This window comes from Salmo salar, chromosome ssa09 (assembly GCF_905237065.1).
Source record: "Salmo salar chromosome ssa09, Ssal_v3.1, whole genome shotgun sequence".
In the NCBI taxonomy this organism is placed as follows: Eukaryota; Metazoa; Chordata; class Actinopteri; order Salmoniformes; family Salmonidae; genus Salmo; species Salmo salar.
In genome coordinates, this window is record NC_059450.1 from 82,893,615 (window position 1) to 82,906,810 (window position 13,196).

The 13,196-nt window shown below is 40.7% G+C and overlaps 1 protein-coding gene and 1 long non-coding RNA gene across 2 annotated transcripts in view; both read left to right on the forward strand.

Moving 5' to 3' along the window:
• The first annotated feature begins 5,931 nt into the window (after nt 1–5,931).
• Nucleotides 5,932–8,799, forward strand: LOC106612043 (uncharacterized). Its single transcript, XR_001330221.2, has 2 exons — nt 5,932–6,175; nt 7,588–8,799. It is a non-coding gene; the product is annotated as an uncharacterized lncRNA (long non-coding RNA).
• A 957-nt stretch (nt 8,800–9,756) lies between these two features.
• The window catches only part of gpc3 (glypican 3), a 495,734-nt gene continuing 492,294 nt past the window's right edge, over nt 9,757–13,196 (forward strand). The window contains exon 1 of the mRNA XM_045724105.1: nt 9,757–10,342. Coding sequence (XP_045580061.1) covers nt 10,177–10,342 — 166 coding nt within the window. The 5' untranslated portion in view covers nt 9,757–10,176. The remainder of the gene's footprint in view (nt 10,343–13,196) is intronic.

A 13,196-nucleotide genomic window follows, 5' to 3' on the forward strand; every position in this document is an offset into this window, starting at 1 on the left:
GAGTGTGCGGAGGAGCGGGGTGATGTGAGAGAACTTGGGAAGGTTGAACACCAGACGGGCTGTGGCGTTCTGGATGAGTTGTAGGGGTTTGATGGCACAGGCAGGGAGCCCCGCCAACAGCGAGTTGCAGTAATCCAGATGGGAGATGACAAGTGCCTGCACCGCTTCCTGTGTGAGGCAGGGTCGTACTCTGCGAATGTTGTAGAGCATGAACCTACAGGATCGGGTCACCGCCTTGATGTTAGCGGAGAACGACAGGGTGTTGTCCAGGGTCACGCCAAGGCTCTTAGCACTCTGGGAGGAGGACACAATGGAGTTGTCAACCGTGATGGCGAGATCATGGAACGGGCAGTCCTTCCCCGGGAGGAAGAGCAAATCCGTCTTGCCGAGGTTCAGCTTGAGGTGGTGATCCGTCATCCACACTGATATGTCTGCCAGACATGCAGAGATGCGATTTGCCACCTGGTTATCAGAAGGGGGAAAGGAGAAGATTAATTGTGTGTCGTCTGCGTAGCAATGATAGGAGAGACCATGTGAGGATATGACAGAGCCAAGTAACTTGGTGTATAGCGAGAATAGGAGAGGGCCTAGAACTGAGCCCTGGGGGACACCAGTGGTGAGAGCACGTGGTGCGGAGACGGATTCTCGCCATGCCACCTGGTAGGAGCGACCTGTCAGGTAGGACGCAATCCAAGAGTGAGCCGCGCCAGAGATGCCCAACTCGGAGAGGGTGGAGAGGAGGATCTGATGGTTCACAGTATCAAAGGCAGCAGATAGGTCTAGAAGGATGAGAGCAGAGGAGAGAGGGTTAGCTTTAGCAGTGCGGAGAGCCTCCGTGACACAGAAGAGCAGTCTCAGTTGAATGACCAGTCTTGAAACCTGACTGATTTGGATCAAGAAGGTAATTCTGAGAGAGATAGCAAGAGAGCTGGCAAAGGACGGCACGCTCAAGAGTTTTGGAGAGGAAAGAAAGAAGGGATACTGGTCTGTAGTTGTTGACATCGGAGGGATCGAGTGTAGGTTTTTTGAGAAGGGGGGCAACTCTCGCTCTCTTGAAGACGGAAGGGACGTAGCCAGCGGTCAAGGATGAGTTGATGAGCGAGGTGAGGTAAGGGAGAAGGTTTCCGGAAATGGTCTGGAGGGGATAGGGTCAAGCGGGCAGGTTGTTTGGCGGCCGGCCGTCACAAGTCGCAAGATTGCATCTGGAGAGAGAGGGGAGAAAGAGGTCAAAGCATAGGGTAGGGCAATGTGAGCAGGACCAGCGGTGTCGTTTGACTTAACAAACGATGATCGGATGTCGTCAACCTTCTTTTCAAAATGGTTGACAAAGTCGTCCGCAGAGAGGGAGGGGAGAGGGGGGGGGGGAGGATTCAGGAGGGAGGAGAAGGTGGCAAAGAGCTTCCTAGGGTTAGAGGCAGATGCTTGGAATTTAGAGTGGTAGAAAGTGGCTTCAGCAGCAGAAACAGAGGAAGAAAATGTGGAGAGGAGGGAGTGAAAAGATGCCAGGTCCGCAGGGAGGCTAGTTTTCCTCCATTTCCGCTCGGCTGCCCGGAGCCCTGTTCTGTGAGCTCGCAATGAGTCGTCGAGCCACGGAGCAGGAGGGGAGGACCGAGCCGGCCGGGAGGATAGGGGACATAGAGAGTCAAAGGATGCAGAAAGGGAGGAGAGGAGGGTTGAGGAGGCAGAATCAGGAGATTGGTTGGAGAAGGTTTGAGCAGAGGGAAGAGATGATAGGATGGAAGAGGAGAGTGTAGCAGGAGAGAGAGAGCGAAGGTTGCGACGGCGCACTACCATCTGAGTAGGGGCAGAGTGAGTAGTGTTGGAGGAGAGCGAGAGGGAAAAGGATACAAGGTAGTGGTCGGAGACTTGGAGGGGAGTTGCAGTGAGATTGGTAGAACAGCATCTAGTAAAGATGAGGTCAAGTGTATTGCCTGCCTTGTGAGTAGGGGGGGGGACGGTGAGAGGGTGAGGCCAAAAGAGGAGAGGAGTGGAAAGAAGGAGGCAGAGAGAAATGAGTCAAAGGTAGATGTAGGGAGGTTAAAGTCACCCAGAATTGTGAGGGGTGAGCCATCCTCAGGAAAGGAACTTATCAAGGCGTCAAGCTCATTGATGAACTCTCCAAGGGAACCTGGAGGGCGATAAATGATAAGGATGTTAAGCTTGAATGGGCTAGTGATTGTGACAGCATGGAATTCAAAGGAGGAGATGGACAGATGGGTCAGGGGAGTAAGAGAGAATGTCCACTTGGGAGAGATGAGGATTCCAGTCCCGCCACCCCGCTGACCAGATGCTCTCGGGGTATGCGAGAACACGTGGTCAGACGAGGAGAGCGCAGTAGGAGTAGCAGTGTTTTCTGTATATAGATTTTTCTACTGTATTATTGATTGTATGTTTGTTTATTCCATGTGTAACTCTTGTGTTGTATGTGTCGAACTGCTTTGCTTTATCTTGGACAGGTCACAGTTGCAAATGAGAACTTGTTCTCAACTAGCCTACCTGGTTAAATAAAGGTGAAATAAAAATTATTGTGGCCCTCATAATCAGATGGCTCTGTTACCTTGACGGCTCCAGCCTTCCTGGACCCACAGATATTGTTCTCCCCCACCAGAGTCAACAGGGAGAAGTGAAGAGGAAACAGTGTCTCCACCCACTGACGGTCCTCTGATTCACAATCAAGTTTCTGTGACTTGTCTCCCCTCTCTTTCTCAACCATGGTCTCTAATAACGGTTGAAAGATAAAATGTTATTATCATTGGTTAACTTTATATAACTTTTTCCTCTTGGGGACATTAAAGTTCATTCTATTATAAATGCTTTAAATGATTACAATCGTTTTAAATCCTTATAAATGTGTGATACTTAAAATGTTTATAAATGATTTAAGTAGATTTGAAATAGGCCTACTACTATAACAATAGGCTGTGTAGACATCGTTTACAAATCGTTTATTCATGCTTATTTATTCATGAAAAATGTAACATTGTTAATCGCACGTTTAATAGTGACATATATTATGGTTGTATATCTTCTTTCTTCTTGGATGAAATAGGAATAGCCTATTGGGTACTTTTAAAACCGCTGGCATTTTCTACACGGTTGGCTAAAAAGCCTACATGTTCATCTAAATTGACAAAGAACTAACTTAGCATACTTAGTTTTCATTGAAACGATTAAAAGCGCTAGTACCTCATGTATTGAAAGCTAGATGATTGCGTTAGTTTATTGCTTCACCAGTGTTGTGGCTGTAGATAGCTACTAGGCAACTTCCTTGACTACATTGTAACCAAAGGATCATGTTTCAGGAAGTAAAGCTGAGGGCGGGAGTATTCGAACTGAAGCCAGAAATACTGTATATAATGACGAGTTGGTCTGGTCCCCGCCCTGACAATGGGAGTCGGCCCAAAGGCGGGAAGGCAGGGGATTTTCTTATCGGTCTGCTTATTGCTATGTTCAGATTTATGACAGGAGTGGACCCTTTCGCTTCGCCTCTTCTCTGCAGAAGTTTCGCAAAGATCGCACCACCCACCACCGGTTTGATCAAAACGGGCGAAAAAAAAAAATCTCTAGTGAAGAAACTCTAATAATATTAATCATATTTAACCTATAGCCCATTTTAAGTTTCCTTTCATTTAATTGAATATCTAAAGGAAACGTATTTATGCTATTTCCTCTTTGTTTTAACCGGTCTAGTGAGTTTATTTGATAATTCATGTTACATTCTTTCGAAAAAAATAACTCAGTCTACTGATCTCAGTATCTTTTGATAATTAAGAATAGAAGTAATTGAGCTTTATATGTTGGATTGGACTTTAATAGCCTACCTGGGTTACATTAGCAACAACAACAAAAACATGTTAATGACTTATTTCGATCTACTCAAGGTGCTGAATGAGAATAGAAGCACACATCCAGGGAGCTGTTCAACTTCCTTTGACACACTGGTGAATGTGTGGTATTGACTAGGGCCATACAATAGACAAGGTATGCCATGCTCCTCCATCAGACGACACGTTTCAATCGTGCTTGCTTGAACCATGGACATGCTATATATAGTGCATCAGGAAGAGCTGATTCCAAAGATGTAATGATGTGCAGGCTGTAAGTCTCCACTGAATGATTTAGTTGTGAAAGCTTTTGCAAAATTTCACAATTTCCGCATCTTCGAAATATTTCAGTGCTTGTATTTTTCATTATTGGAGTAAAGGTAGCTTCAATGTGAATTCTTTTGTACACACCTTTGTTGTTATGTTTACATATTTTACCAACTGTTTTGCTGAACTAACCCAAACGTTTAGAGAGACTTTATAATACCCTATGTATATATACACACTGTCCATAATTCAAAATCAAACAAATCAAATCTTAATCTTACTTAGTAATAAGAACTAAACTGAAGTCTAATAACAGCGCAAACTACTAATTTATTGGAAAGAAACAATAGGAACCAATATGCAGAAACGTGCCAAAGTGATAAACTATTTCGCTAAAGGTATGTATTGTGGCTTCATTCATTTAACTCGAATATGGATATGTGATCAACAACTTATAATTTAAACATTCAAAGGACCAATAGGGGAATAAAAGCGACAGATAGACCTACAACCCTATAGAGAGCAAACAACTTACTGAGAAGAAAACATACTTGACAAATTCGTTTTGAATGACACAACCGTTTATGTATATTGTGATATAACATTCTTAAATGTTTTTGTTAAGTTAAATGCATTTATATTAGCCAATCTACTACATATATATTAACATGATCAAGCTACATTTTAAAAGTGTTTCTCCTCAAACAGCATAGGCCTCTACTAAATTAATACGAATGTGTTGAGTCTGGCTGGCTAGTCTTGCAAGTGGGTTAAAGTTCAATTGGACAGTACCGTCACAAATGAAATAAAACATTCGAGATGTTGGTCAATCAGTGAAACATTATCTTGAAGCATTTCCCGACAGATTTAAGAGATAATAGGTCAATAACCTGTAAGAAAAAAGTTGCACTTTAAACAATTAGCCCCTAACTCAAAGATTACACACAATAACACGCGGGAATGTTGAGTGAAGCATGTTCTTTGAGGCCGCTAATAATTGCGCTTCTTTAGAGCGGTTTGGTGTGGAGTCATGTGGGGGTAGGGTTTACAGGTCACACTCTTTGACCATAGGATTTAATGGAGGGCAGAGCGAGATGGACAATGAAACAAGTTTATTTAAAATTTGAGGTAAACATTTGATTTTCATTGTTTGTGTTTGAAAAGTTTCAAAAAGTAAGCAAAATGTCTGTGTATATTTAGGACATATAGGCGATAATGCATAGTCTGAACTCATTTCCCCACCCCCAGGCGGGGGAGAAAATAGATGCTCATAGAATTTCATGCATGGCAAACCTTTTTGTTGTCAGCCAGAATGGCTGAAGTTGAAAATACAACATCTGCGTGGCAAGGTAAACTATACTAATAAGAACACTCGCTTATGTTGAGAATAGTTGTTGCTTCTGTTTTCAAATGCGCCACCACAAATTACAGGGACAAATTAGGGGTGCGTCTTATCTTCCCTTATTTACTTGGTAAGTATACATTAAAGGACACATCATCTATATGAAAATGCATAGAAATAGTGTTTTAACCACATGTTTTATCATGCAAGTTATTAGTGTAATATTTGGCATATTCCTTATGTTGTCTATAGATATTTCATTGTCTATTTAGAAGTTTAATATTTTTTTGTCTATTTTTTTTCGTTTATAAATATTTTAGAAGGCTATTTCATGCTAGTCTAAAGCTTTTTCTTTAAAATATATACAATAACTTCAAATTAAAGTAATTATACAATAACTTAAATTAAAGTAATTAATCAAGATTAACACGTTCAATCTATTACAACATATTGTTTTAAACATTAAGTTATTTGTAAACACAGATCACTGCGCGCAACTTTGCTTTTGGAAAGAAAACCAAAAAGGTTGCTTTGGGATCAAATTGTAGGCTACTGTTATTTAAACCGCAATTAAGGCTTGAGTTAATTATGCAATTGTGACTAATAGCGGATGTGGTTCCCATGCTGGAAGGGTTTTGTTGGGGAGTGGGGACTCGAGAAATGCACATCACATCACATGACGATACGTTCGCGCCTCTTTCGTAAAACTCTCCGACCAGTAAAGATTCAAAACAACTTAAAGGTAATACGAACAATCAAGATTTTTTGTTTATGAACTAATTTAACAAATCAAAATGGCCGTTAGGCAATGTAGGGATAGTTTTATTCAATCTGTTGAATAAAAGTTTCAAACCTTTTTGCGCACGATGGTCATGCTTTTTGTGCTGGCAGACTAGTTTAGCTAACCACAAGTAGAGATTGTTCTATGTTCTACATGGTATATACATAGTATATATGAGTAATTTAAAAGCTTTTTTTTAAATCGTAGAATGTAAAAAAGTATAAAGCTGGTCAGTCAAACAAACACCCAATACTCTGCGCAATAACTCGCAAGTAGCCAAAACTGTAGCGTATAAAAGGTTAGCCACAGGTTGCTATGGCTAATTCGATAGTATGAGCATTTATGGCCACATTCCTGCACCAACAGATTAAATTATTTAACAAGCCACCCGTTGTATCATTCATTAATTTAAAGTAGAAACTAGCACATTGGTATTTCTATTTAGATTCCAAGTCACCGTTTGGAAAGGTTGTAGGCTAATGAAGCCCCTTACACAAGAAAAATGTTATGGCACCTTTAGGCTATATGGATATAACGTTACTGCTCTATACTTAGGTTAGGTAAAGGTACTAAGGAAATCAGTGAGTAAGGTAAAGGCAGGTAACGGGTATGTATCGAATTGATCATGCATTTCCCTCTATCGCACAAATGAGTAGGCTAGCCCAGAGTGCATTACAACCAAACCAAAAAAATCCCTGTTTGAATTTATCATGGCGCCTGCCCTCGCCTCCCTCTCCATGCGTTATCCTGATTGTAAAGAGCAAATCAGTTTTAGCTTTCTTTTGCCAAATCTTGTATTTGATTTAAATAGACGTGTTATTAAGTTCATAATACCCTAACTAAATAACATGTGTATTTGAAGAAATACATTTTTACTATTTTGTTGCATCTTTCACACTGTTTATGCTACAATTCTGTAAGAACACTTCAATTGTATTATGTTAAGTGTCTTTGCAATAGCCACACTTTTTGGTGATTTGTTAGATTTTTCTATTGAGACTTTTGTTCAAAAGTGGTTAATCTTTTACGTTGCTGCTACTCTCTGTTTATTAGATATGCGTAGTCACTTTAACTATACATTCATGTACATACTACCCCAATTAGCCCGACTAACGGTGCCCGTATATAGCCTCGCTACTGTATATAGCCTTGCTACTGTTATTTTTCACTGTCTTTTTGCTGTTGTTTTTATTTCTTTACTTATCTATTGTTCACCTAATACCTATTTTTTACTTAAAAAATTGCACTGTTGGTTAGGGCCAGTAAGTAAGCATTTCACTGTAAGGTCTACACCTGTTGTATTCGGCGCACGTGACAAATAAACTTAGATGTGATGGTTCTTAAAAAATGTGTTCTTCTGCTTCTCTTTATAGGTGACCTTCAAATACAATGCTTCTAAAATGGAAGGTCAACTCAGAATTACGCCATTCAATCCTCATCGAAAAAAGATTGACTGTTTTCCCAACCCTAATTATTCTGGTTCTGTACAGTATACATCTGTAATCCGCCAGATGTTGTGAGCAGCAGTAGTGTGCCGTTTATCCACTAATTATTCTGGTTCTCCAGCTAAGGTGCATCTAGTGTAGTTAGTGAAATAGTCTAGTATCTACTGCCCTAGTTGCTCCTTCTGGCTGGAGCACTTGTATCCCAACTCTGGACATTTGGTGACAGCAGTTTCATCTGTTTTCTGTCACTGTTCATTTCTGACCTATGAGCTAGCATATGTCACAATTTGGAATTAAGTGTTATATTTTGAAAACGTTTTAGTATAAAAAGTAAATACCACTACCTCACTGCATGTTCTTTCATATTTCTGGTATTACGTATTAGTCAAGTTATCAGCCTTTTTTTTGTAGTTTGTGTCAAGTTTTATTGGGGTATTCCAAGTTCTAGAATATTCTATGTTGTATTGTCCTGGCAGTTCCAAAGTGCTCACAGTGCAGGTAGTTTAAATGAACCTACTGCAGTGTGTGCACTTCAAGTATTGCCGGTCACCCTCCCTTTGAAGCTCACTACTGAGACCACCTTGAAGAGATCCATCCATGGCACATCATGGGTTTACTGTGAGTTTTGCAGGGTTGCTTTCAGCTTCTGAAAATTTCCGCTGTGCAAATCCATGCAAAACTCTCTGTACCTGAGAGACTCAACAAACAGAGAAACCTGTGAAGAGCTTCTGTTCCCCTGGGTCCCTTTGTATTGTTTTATATTGTTCAGAAAACTGCAATATCCTCATGTTCAAGTTTAACACTTTTGCTTTGGTTAAGTATGCAGCAGACAATCTGTCAACGCAGCTGTTATCGCGGGCTTGGTCTCGGGGATGGCAAGCATGGGGATGTGTTATGTCTGTGTGGGTTGGAAGAATGGATTTGCTTGGCAAGCAGTTTTTAGCTTGTTGTTTGTCTTGCTGTTTTTGGGTGGAAGACTTCGCAATGTTAATGATGGCCAAAATCGACCAAATGATGCACAGTATACATCTGTAATCCGCCAGATGTGAGCAGCAGCAGTGTGCCATTTATCCACTTTGTTCCTTCTCTAAATTGAAAACAATTAACACAACTGCTGAAATAAAAGAACGTTGAAGGGTTTTTTCTGTCATTGCTTTTCCTTTACAAATGCAACATCTGTAGAAGTTTGTATCCTTCATAGGACCAGGCTGTGGAAGCTGTGGCTATAGCCAGTACCCCACTAGATGGCAGTAGGTGCATATGGGGTGCTGCTGTACACTTGAACAAGAGAAAAGCAGAAAGCAAACTACAGTAGCACTCGGGATTTGACAGAGAATATTACCATGGTACACATTGTTACATAGTACTTGTACATGTTTTTGGTATGTGTAATTACACTTTGGAAGGCCTGTTGTTATATGCATAAGATTTATAAAGAAAGAAATGTGTTATGGCTAAAAGCTCATATCACCCTGAAATTATTGTTTTCAGAGTTAATTTAAAATGATGCATGCCACACATGGTTGCCAATAAAACTACCATGTCAATGGGTATTGGGGACACTGAAAGGACTCACTATAGAGTGTAATTATTCCAGCTGTTAATTAAGCTAAATCCATGTGCTGTAATCCTGCTGTCTTCAAATCTTATAGACAATTTAGGACTGTTTTCCTGAACACAGATTAAGCCGTAATGTTTGGAAATATGTAAATGTATGCTTGAATGATTGTCATTGTTTAACGGATACAATGCATCTGGAAATTGTAATAGAACAACATGGCACTTATTCAATTTTACTATTAGTATTTTTTCAGCATGTATAAACACTGGCACACAATTCAGTCAAATTGTAAAATAATTCTTATGCAGTGCAGTCTTGCATGGAGCACCATTTCTGCTTTAACCTTATTTTATAAGCCAATAAACAGTTGAGATCCTCAGATGCTCATCTCAGATAGGCTAAATTGTTTTACGATTATCAATTGAATATACAGTATGTGCTATGTGAGAATTCATAGGATAAAGCGAACGGTGCCGGTTTGTGGCGCGCGCTCCTAATTAAGAGCGATAACGCGTAGTCTTGATTCAGTGCTCATCCACCCTGGCGGAGCAAGTTGAGCGCAAGCAGTAAGGGGGATTTACAACTTTATCATCACCAATGTTCCGCTTTACCCGAACATTCTAAATAACAACAGCAGATATACCTACGAGTTTCTGGTAGAACTTGAATGAGACTGGAACTCTGAGGAGAACACCTTACATCAGCACCCCAGAAGGACATGCAGTTTCGCGGCGTCGGTGATCTTTTGATTGGAAGAGCGGAAGGATGCTTATCAAATAGGGGTCAGGAGCTGCGCTGCTACCTATCCAACGCAACATTAGAGTGCGCTGTTCAGTTAGTCAGTGGTCGTTAATCTTGCTGTAGATTAAGTACTGACTTGGCGCTCGACATTTTATGCAAGGAACTGCAGTGACGGACTAAGTTTACAAATCGGCTACATTTTGTGCGGGTGAGCCATGGACGGGTTTCCGCTGTCTGGCGTGCTCTTTCTGTGCGCCCTGTGCCTGCCGTCCACCCTACCGGGCGGACAGGTACCAGTGCCTCCCAGCTGCCACGAGGTGCGCGCGTCATTTCAGTCTCTGCACCCCGGGTCGAAATGGGCAATGGAGACCCCAGTTTCAGGTAACTATAGCAAACCTCTTTTTGGTACCCGGCTCATTACATTATGTTTTACGTATGATTAGATTGCGTTTGATTAGATTATGTGAAACCGTTTAATGCCTCAGTAGGCATATCTGAAGGTGCTAGATTTGAAATGAATTCTATCTGTTTTAGTTTGCAATTTCATGTTAGCAAATTCCATTGTGAACTCTTAACTACAGGTGTACTATGCCTCTTGGGGAGGACCGGACTATAGCTATTGTTTATGTGTGTATTCCACACTATGTAGAAACGGAGTATAATACTTGTATGGATGTCAACCCCAATACAGGTTCATGTCATCATCAACAATAAACTGCATTACAGTTCAAAACGACCACCGATTTCTCAATGCTAGCTATGCTTCCCCCTTATACGAACGGGAGTTAGCATTTAGCAGTCACTTCTAAGCCTGAAAAGGGACTACTTCTAAATGTTATGCAGCGAAAACGGTCAAATATATTCAAATCGGACTTTAGTAGCCACACAGTGGGCCCTTTTACAATGCATAAATCCTGATTGATTTTACGAATATTCACTTTGTTTGATCAGATTTGTTGAATGTGCACCAGTCTATCCCACGGTCTGCGTTCCATTAACCTCTACCTATTAACCTATTAATTCGCCACCCAGAGGGGTTATGTCATAAACCCTCAAAGTTCCAGAATGGGGTGAAAAAAGCAGTCATATTGGTCAGGGAGAAATACAAACCAGTCTAATTGGAATGAATGGCAGTAGAGGCAAAATCCTGATTTTACTCATGCAGGAAAATAAAAGTAAAGCATGTGATATATCAGAAGTTGTGTAATATATATATACATTTAAAGTTGAACCTTTATTTAACATGGCAAGTCAGTTAAGAACAAATTATTATTTACATATACGGCCTACCGGTGAACAGTAGGTTAACTGTTCAGGGGTAGAACGACAGATTTTTACCTTGTCAGCTCAGGGATTTGAGCCAGCAACCTTTTGGGTAGTGGCCTAACGCTCTAACCACTATGCTACCTGCCGCTACCTACTCCCTGACTAGGCTACCTACTCTCGGACAATATAATTATTGTCAACATAAAATATTGTCATATCATTATAAATACAGTTTATACTGGATTTATAAACATTTTCTATATAAATAGACTCTAAAATATATGTAAACAGATCATAAATGTCTCCATTTTTGTTTTCTTGTAAAGCTGTGAGTGCTATTATTTGATACAATATCAGTACTTGTTGCATTTACAACTTGTCTAAGTCATATCATCAACTGATTTCAGTCAGAGCATGGCTGTGGATTGACTGCATTGTTTGAATGGAATGTTGGCATATTGGTAGTCTGAGTACCAGTCTCTTTAGCTAACGTTCCACTCCTTGCCACTCCTTGTCATTGCCAACGGCTCTTTGGCACATAACATGGAGTAGATTAGCTAAAGAGACTGGTACCCAGGCTAGCATATTGGCAGTTCATTTGAAACGTTTATGGAATCATTCCTCTTAAACTTTCTGGCTAACAAACATACAGTGCAGATAAATTATTCAAATTCCTTATTTTACACAATATCTTATCATAGCACTGGCAAACCATGGTTGACCAACTCCCTGACCAAGATGGCTGACCTTTATCATATCATAAGAAGATTCATTTCCATTCATTTCCATAGGTTCTCCCTATGAATCTTTAAATTTAAATGTGGGCTGTAACTCAGGCTCCTCAACAGAAACTCAGATAATGCTGTTCATTCAACACAGAAACAAAGCAATGGTAAAACAGGGCAGTACTGCTCTGTTGAAGGATGACTGATCTAACATGATTCACCTGTAGGGCTTGCGTATCCATCACACCTAGTTTGAGCACACCACGTCCCCCTGCTGAGAAAGAAGAGGAGGGGAGCTGATTGACAGAACTGACAGAGGAGAGGAGAGCATCTCCTTTGGCTATATAGAGCGCTACTCCTCAGTGTTACAGGGGATTGCATAAATATGAACCAGACTGTCATGGCCCTCAGAACATAACATCTCCTGAAAAGCTGCCTAATGATGCCAAAAGAGGACTCTATAGGGCTCTGGTCAAAAGTAGTGTGCCATTTAGGATGGAGTCTTCACTCTTCTTTCTCCCCATTAGAAGCCCTTTTCAACAATACAAAAGCACATAGAGTTGACTCTTACAGCTAGCTACAGTATCACATGCATCAGCCCACACACTTTTTTACTTCAGCCCTCTGGCTCACATTCTCCAACTTTCTCAGCATCCCTCAACCATGTATTTGTGTCAGTGTAGGTCTTTGGTGGAAACATAGGAGCTTTATCTGTTGCCTCTAAATAACCATCTATCTGTTGCTTCTAACTAACCATCCAATTAAAATAATATAGTCAGACAGTGCCTTGAGCAGCAATATAATGCCACCTTTGTTGTAGCCACTAAGACCTTGAACATGTATCTCGAATTAGAAAACCTTTTCCATGGTTACACAGGTTTTGAGCTGTTACGTGCTCAAAGCATGTATGGATTAGACAACCCAAATAGAACCGTATTCTTTATAGTGCACCTATTATAGTGCATTAGCTTTAACCAGAGCCTTATGGTCTATGTGTAAGTATTGTACTATGTGGAATAGGGTGCCCCACATTAGAGGTCGACCGATTAATCGGAATGGCCGATTAATTAGGGCCGATTTCAAGTTTTCATAACAATTGGAAATCGGTATTTTTGGACGACCTTTATTTAACTAGGCAAGTGTCACGGTTGTCGTAGGGTAGAGACCAAGGCGCAGCGGGAAAATATATACTCATCTTCTTTTTATTTGGTGAAGAAGGAAAACACAATAAACGTATACAAAAC